At 40.0% G+C, this 8,328-nt stretch overlaps 1 protein-coding gene across 1 annotated transcript; it reads right to left on the bottom strand.

The window, feature by feature from the left end:
* Positions 1 to 2,053: 2,053 nt before the first annotated feature.
* On the bottom strand, positions 2,054 to 3,156 carry LOC127797618 (21 kDa seed protein-like). The gene has a single exon (XM_052330663.1). It carries the CDS (start codon positions 3,095 to 3,097, stop codon positions 2,444 to 2,446), a length of 654 nt encoding a protein of 217 aa, XP_052186623.1. The 5' UTR covers positions 3,098 to 3,156; the 3' UTR covers positions 2,054 to 2,443.
* Positions 3,157 to 8,328: the final 5,172 nt, after the last annotated feature.

The following is an 8,328-nucleotide window of genomic DNA, read 5'->3' as shown; positions in this document are numbered from 1 at the left end:
ATTAGAGATAGCTTATTATTAGTGTCAGTATCTGGCTTGGAGCCACTTGCTGAAATTGCTCATTTTATGGCAATTTTTTTTTAATGTATCCATATTGCCCACACCCCCCAACAGGCTTCATTCTTTTCCATGGAGTTCTTCTTTTTCATTCAGATGTAAGCTACCTATGCTACAATTAATATTCACATATGGAAAATTGTTTCCACCTTTTAGCCTCATTTCTTCATAAAAAAGCTTTTCCTGTAACTTCTAAAAGAACCACATTTTCCTTCCCATAAATCAATATAGATTTCATGTGCTTAAAAGAAGATGGAATCATCCAGATGAGATGTAAAGCTTGTAATGCTTGATTATCATCATCAATTTTAGCTCCAATAGTCTCCAATTTAGAGACAAGACCATTGAGAACACTCAATCAGATAATCTGAGATTGTTGTACCTTCATTCATTTGCAATGTATGAAACTGCTCTTTCAAGCACACTCGATTTTAGATCACGTCTTTGTTTGATACAATTCTTAAGCTTTTTCCAAATCTCCTTTGCTGTAGATACTCCATGCATACTAGAAAGGAAAATTTTCTTTTTCAGACAAAACCATATTGCGCTAATTGTAGCTTTCAAATCCGAAGCATGCCATTCTTTGTGACTTTTGCTAGATTAACTATAATCACTATTGGAAACCGGGGGTTGATTTCCCCTTCAACGCCTTATGAAATCAACACATCCTTGACTTGTACTTGCCACAAGCCAAAATTGATTCTCCGATCAAATTTCTCTATATCAAATTTAACACTTAACATTTATGCTCTATATCCATAAATAGTAATCATATCAAATAATATCGCATAAATGAACCGTAATGTACACACTAAAATAGGGTTTGTAGTCGTGAACAAAGTATTATGTAAGTTCTCAAAAGAAGAAAGGTAGATTACAAATGAATACACTTAATTATCAATGTTCAACAATCAAGTCTTCAACTAAAAGTTTTGATACCATGAGACACCAAAGGACTTTAGCATTCATAACACTTAGGAATTTGAAACTCTCAAGTGACTTTAGAAAAATTCAAATTCACTGCTCCAAGATCTACCTTTTTACAGGAATATCAGCGAAATAGATATATAAAATAAATACAAAAATTTACATTAAAAACTCCGAATAATAGGAAAAAAAAACCACAACCGTTGTCTAAAATATAAACAACATGCATCGTTTATGGCCCAGGACAAAGCCCAGATTTTACACTAACGTACGTGCAGCTATTTATTCTGAAAAGGAAACTAAAAGGCTATTTATGAAGAAGAAGAAGAAGAAGAAGCAGCAGCTCTTAGGACATAGCTTGAATAGTAAAGGACGAGATATGATATGTCGATGCTATTTTGGTGGATTGTGTATTCGATCCCTGGCCTTCTCAAGACATATCTTGTGATTTACGTCTTTTTACGAAAGAAAAAGTATGAACATAAAGGACCATGCAAGGACGATAATTTTAAAAAGACCCACAACTAAACCAAGGCCAAGCATGCAGACCCAAAACTGGCCCAACACAACACGCATCATTCTAACCTATGCTGGTAGTTTAATGTCGGCAGTAGATAAAACTTTTGTTGTTAATAGATTTTACTTATTAATTTGATTTTGAAAAACTTATCATATATACGTGGTCGCGGTGGTTAATTAAAAGAGTACTTTTGGAGCTAAACTCAGTCTCACCCTCTGAACACAATATATAGATCGAAATGTAATTTCAGTATATATTTTGAATATAATAAGATGATGAATTGTATCATTAATTATATAGACAGCTACTGGAGAAGGATGGCATAAAAAAGCAAAGTACTGGAGCAGGAGAACATTAATAGAGCACATAATCATGAGAAAAACCAAGACATATCCGAATATGTAGTGTTCATCAACATCGATGGTTACACTACTCTATAGCTTCAATATTGTTATAATTAATTAATTCAATCTTTAGTTAAATTATGTAACTTGAATATATATATATATATATATACACTTGACCTATCAAATAGATATTGGATCAAGATTAATAATAACCAAAACATAACTTTATTTATTTATTTTTAATTACTGTGTCCGTGGGTGGACGGACACCAATACTGCTTCAGTTGCACTTATTTAAGTAAATTATTACAACTTCACGATAGATAGATAGATAGATAGATAGATAGATGTAGTTCTATCGTGATTTTTTTGGCAACTAATTAAGTAATCTTACAAGTGAAAAATTCTGTAGCGAGCATATAGTCTGCAAGAAAATGTTTCAGGACAACTTTTTTGTATCGATATGAATTCACTTATTGAAATTTGACTTTCATGAATGAATTTATAACGATACTAATTCTGTTGTCTTGAAAATTTTTCCTGCATATATTATTCACGCTAGAGAACCTTCCATCTCGATCGGTGGGGCATATTACTCCTGTGAGTGACCACCGACTTCTCTGTTCTTGAGGATTATGAAAGTGAAAGAGGTGTTGCTCAGAACAAGGCGTCCACCATACTCATAACTGATCCCAACATCACTGCACAGAGCTGCACTTTTTCTGCTAGGGCAGTGAACCAACTTGTAGAAAGGATAATCACAGGTGCCACCAACCTTCTTGATGTAGAACCAGTTAGGGTAGGTTTCCGGTCCGAACTCTCCTTCGATGCCGTCGGTGGTTATGAACCACTTCCCTGCCCATGGTTGGTAGTCACCGACCCTCCAGACGGTCCTCTGGTTGCAGCCGAAGAGAGGTCCTTCGGTGAACTTGATGTTGAGATTGGTGTCGGTATTGACGACGCCATTTATGCCGGTTACAGGTGAAAATGTTACTGGAATTCCTCTGAAGAAGAGTCCAGTTCCCCAGGCGACGTCAACGGGACATGTGCTGTTTAGACCAGGAAGTGCTAAGACTCCTCCCTCGCCTGCACCCCAAGTAAGAGATCTGATGAAGTAATCCTGGCCGACGAGGACCTTGTCGCCATTGCCATCTCGCAAAGCAATAGGCAACGAGACAAGTGGTTTTGTAGTGAAAGCAAGGAGAAAGAAGGAGAGGGCTATTAGTGCTGATGATGGACTCTTCATGATCGGAAGGAGAGTGCTGGTATTATTATTTTATTAGCTTTGGTTGATGTGGGGAAATTGAATGGAGAAGAACTTGAATTTATAGAGATTCAAGGTGAGGTCCACAGTCCACTGTGCTATAACTTCATCCCATCATTCACCATTAAGCGTTAATGCTGGCGTTCACCTTTTGTAAATGTAATGTATACTTTCCGCCCCAGCGCAGCCGTCAGGGGTGAACGCACAAAAGGGCTTTTTGCCCTCGGTGTGGCTGTGTTATAGGTGTCAAAAGGCCCAGCCCGGCCCGGCCCGGCCCGAGTCGGCCCACGGGCTTTTTAAATGGGCTGGGCCGGGCCCGGGCCCTTTTGTCATTGATAGGGCTCGACCCGACCCACGGCCCCCTACAAAGGGTATGCATGACGGTCAAATCAGATGATGTTCTGATAAATATATTTCATGTATGTTGGAGATGGTATGCATGACATTGTCGATGTGTGCATGGATGCTCATGTTGATGCATGATGTTTGCTAATGAATAGTGTTTGATGAATAGTGACTCCTTAGTGAACAAAACTGTAGCAATAACTGACACTGTAGAAATTGTGACTAGTAAATAGTATTGGTGAATAATAATAACCGATTGGCCAGAAATAATTGACTGGCCAAAAATAACTGACTACCCCTTAAAGCGACAATTAACGAATGGCCTTGAAATAACTGATTGCTCCCTTTTGAATTGATTGGTTTTGAGAAAGAATAAAGTTTTCCTCCTAGAGTCTGAGCTCAATATTTATAAAAGAGGAATTGGGAGAACACGTGGCAGCAATCCCGGGCTTCTTAGGGACACGTGGCGGCCATCCAAAAGCCTTGGGGAGTCGATTTTCTTGGAAAGATATATTGAGAGGAAAGAAAGAGAAAATGAGAGAAATAGGCGGGGATTCGGCATGGCCGAGTCTCCTAATTATGGAAGGGGCATTCAGTTCAACCGAATGCTCCAAAACAGATGGGAGACTCGATTTTGGCCGAGTCCCCTTGAAGAGGGAGAGGGGAGTCGATTCAAATCGACTCCCTAAGCCCTGGTCACGCGCGCGCGCCCGTTGCATTTATGGAGGGCAACTAGGGAACCGAATGGCCCTCCTCCAATTGGTTCCCTTTGCTCGGGGAGAACCGATTGGCCTCCAACTGACTCTTTTGCCCCCCTTTTGTTAATTTTATTTTATTTTCTTTAATTTTCCTTGATTCACTACAAAAAAAATCAAATTTTAGCAGCAATTTTTTTTGTCATTTTGCAGCGGTTTTGAAAATCGCCGCAAATACAATCGTCACAAAGTATTTTGCGGCGGTTTTGAGCAATCGTTGGAGTAATCTTCGCAAAGTTATATTTTTTGCGACAATTGGTAACATTTAGCAGTGGTTTGAAAATCGTCGCTAAATTTCAATCTAAATTAATAGTGATTTTAGCTACAATTTCAGAATCGTGGTTAACCTTCAATGATTTTAGGGGCAGTAATCGCTGCAAAATAACCCCTTTGTAGTAATTTTTGGCTATTTTGTTGTTTATTTTTTACCTTTGCTCGTATTTCCAACTTTATAGAGATTTCTAAAATTTGCGGGCATATCAATTGCTCTCTACTTTTCTGGTTGAGAATCCTAGGCAAGAGAGTATCATGTCCCTCGCAAATTTGGCGAACGATTTTTGCCTATTTTACAATTTTTTTCAACCTCAACAGTTGATGTATTTTGGGGATTTTTTCCATGCACTCTTTTATATATTTTTTGTTTTCTCGCTCCTTGACAAATAGGTGAGACAATGAGCTAACTATGTTGTTGGGTTTCTATGCAGGACAACGCACCTATGAATGTTTTATTTTTGCGGTTCAGCGTTACCCTACATCCGCGATTCTAGGGAATGATTATATTTTATTTGCTCATTTAGTTTTTCTCTTCATTGTCAGGTTATGAACAAGGTAACGATAATTTTAGATCAGTTTGTGTCAGGCTATGAGCAGGATAGTGGGTTGTTATTTTTTACTTTATTGTCAGCCATATGCACGACAATGGATTTTGGTGCTCCCGGTGTCGAGTCATGATTTTTTGTTTTGTTGCCAGGCAATAGGCAAGGTAATGGATATTTTATTCACCATGCGTCAGGCCTTGAGCGGGACGTGGACCAAGATTTTTGACCTCGTTGTCGGGCATTAGGCAAGGCAACAGATTTTTCATGTACCCCACGTTAGGCTTTGAGCAGGACGGGGGTCGTTATTTTCCACCTCGTCGTCGAGCGTTAGGCAGGACAACGGGTTGATTATTTTAATGATTAAGGCATTGTGTGGATCGCATTATCAGGCCATTGGGTGGGACAATGGAGCTTTTGTTTTGATGATAAAAGATTGTGTGGACCATGTTGCTGGGCCAACAAGTGGGACAACGGGCCAATCAAGTTTACCTCACTGTCGGGCTTTGAGTGGGACAACAGGACTCTTATTTTTATGAATTGGTTGTGCGAACCATGTTGTCAGGTCAATAGGCGGGACAACAAGCCAATCATATTCATCGCGTCGTTGGGCTGTAAGCAGGACGATGGGTTTTCTATTTTAATAAAGTGATTGTCTAACCACGTTGTTGGTTCATTATGCAGGACAACAAGCCAATCATATTTACAACGTTGCTAGGCTGTAAGCGAGATGCCAGGTTTTTTTTTATGAAGCAATATTCTAACCACGTTGTAGGGCCGTTAGGTGGGACAACGGGCCATCCGTGTTTGCCTCGTTGTCGGGCTTTGAGCGGGACAACGGTCTTTCATTTTGATGAGGGGATTGTACGAACCGCGTTGCTGAGCTGTTAGGTGGGATAACGGGCCAATCATAGAGAATAGCCATATCCGCGAACTGCATTTCGTTGTTGAGCTATTAGCAGTTCAGCATGGGCCTACATCCGCTATCAAGAGGATGATTGTATTTTGTTTATGTAGTTCGGTGTGATCCTACATCCGCATTTGATGAAGATACTCGTATTTTGTTTATGCGGTTCGACATAGGCTTACGTTCGCGATTGAAATATATAAATATTTTGTTCACGGGGTTCAGGGCGTAACCTTACTTCCTTGTTTGTGGGGGAAGTTCATATTTTGCTCACTCGATTCGGGACGTAACCCTATAGCCACGTTCCCATAGAACGATCATGTTTTGTTTACGCGGTTCGACATAAGCCTACATCCGTGCTCCTAGTTGAGAAGTTCATATTTTGTGTACGTTGTTCAGCATAGGCCTACGTTCATGTTTGAATATAATATATTTTGTTCATGTGATTTGGGCTGTAACCCTACGTTCACGTGATTGTTGGCCCAATTCCTCTATTTTTTGGTACTGAATTTCTAGAAGGGCCTCGTCCCCTCTTCGTAGGTGTTCTTGCCACAATTCCATTATGTCTTCTCCTTTAGGGGCTCCTATTGTCTCCTTGATAATGTTGCTCCCACTCTCGATTTCTTAGTAGAGAGGCCTCTGCTCCTCTCGACGCGAGTTTTGGTTGACTTTTTCTTTGAGAAGAGAAGTGAGGGCGAGAGCCAGATGGAATCCTTTTTTTTGTTGAGCTTCTCCGGGCGATGTTGCTTCGGGCAAAAATCTTCTTACTATTGGTAGCAATATTGAGTCAGGCATTAGATTTTGAAGTGTTCCGCCATTTCCCACAAGGCCTATATTTCTTCGATATGTTGTTGTCGTAGTGCTTCATACTCTACCCAAGGGAGAGTGGTTGGAGCTTGTTGTGAAGGACCAGACTCATCGTGTATTTCACGCCGATTCACTAGGTGTCCAAAGTCTGGCAGAGGTAGTGTGGTCCCTACTTGTTACTGTGGATCAAAAGAAATTAATTGAAGACTCATTTGTATTTGAGGATTAGGTGGAAACTAACGTACCCCCTTTGAATTCTATATGTTTTGTAAAGGAAGGCGAATTTCAATGTCCCGAGAAAAAGTCTGTTGTTTTCCTCATTTGTCTGCCATTGATCATGATTTTACTTTTTGTCGCATTTCTTACAAACGACGCCAATTGTTGTTTCCAAATACAATAATGAAATTTATAATACATGTGGGGAACACAACTTGATGTCCGTACAATAATCTTGGAGTACAAAATAATATAAAGACCGAAGAATAACTGAATAGTCTTGAGGCCAGAATAGAATTGGTTGACAATGGTAGGGGTCCAAGGTGATGCCAACAAGGCCTCGACAGATGTTGATCGAGCTAGAGTGAAGCAGAAATCCAATGGGGCACAAGCTTGGGCGAGAGATTCGGGACTTCGCCTGTGGGTACAGAAACAATTAGGAGGCCACGCGGGGGACTTCTCTATGCAGGCCCTCCGAAAGCTAAGTTAGATGATGTTCTGACAAATATATACCATGCATGTCGGAGACGGTATGCATGGCATAATCGATGCGTGCATGAATGCTCATGCTGATGTATGATGTTTGCTGATGAATAGTGTCTAGTGAATAGCGACTCCTTGGTGAATAATGTTGTTGCAATAGCCGACATTATAGAAATAGCGATAACCAGCACTGTAGAAATAGTAATAATCGACACTGTTGAAATAATAACCGGTAAACAATGTCAGTGAATAGTAATAATCTATTGGCCAGAAATAATTAACTGCCCCCTAAAGTGACGAATGGCCTTGAGATAACCAACTACCCCCTTTCGAACTGATTGGTTTTGAGAGAGAATAAAGTTTTCTTCCCGGGGTTCAATCTCTAAATGAAGAGATGAGCTTTGTATTTATAAAAGATGAAGGAGGAGGACATGTGGCAGCAATCCTGAGCTTTCGAGGCACACGTGGCGGCCATCTAAAGCCCTTAGGGAGTTGATTTTCTTAGAAAGGGAAGAGAGAGAAAATGAGAGAAATAGGCAGGGATTCAACATGGTCGAGTCTCCTAATTAGGGGATGAGGCATTCGATTCAACCGAATGCCCCAAAAGAGAGAGAGGACTTGGTTTTAATTGAGTCCCCTTGAACAACTGACTCCCCAAGCCCTAGCTGCACACGTCCATTGCCCCTATGGGGGGCAGTCAATTCCCCTTGCTCGGGGAGAACTAGTTGGCCTCCAACCAATTCCTTTACCTTTTTTTGCTATTTTTATTTTATTTTCTTTAAATTTTCTTGATTTTTGACTATTTTGTTGTTTATTTTTTACCCTCGCTCGTATTTCCAACTTTATGGAGATTTTTAAAATTTGCAATCATATCAATTAGTAATA

The sequence above is a fragment of the Diospyros lotus genome, chromosome 3, assembly GCF_014633365.1.
Source record: "Diospyros lotus cultivar Yz01 chromosome 3, ASM1463336v1, whole genome shotgun sequence".
Classification (NCBI taxonomy): Eukaryota; Viridiplantae; Streptophyta; class Magnoliopsida; order Ericales; family Ebenaceae; genus Diospyros; species Diospyros lotus.
The sequence above is the reverse complement of the archived record's forward strand: the minus strand, read 5'-3'. Positions and strand labels throughout refer to the sequence as shown.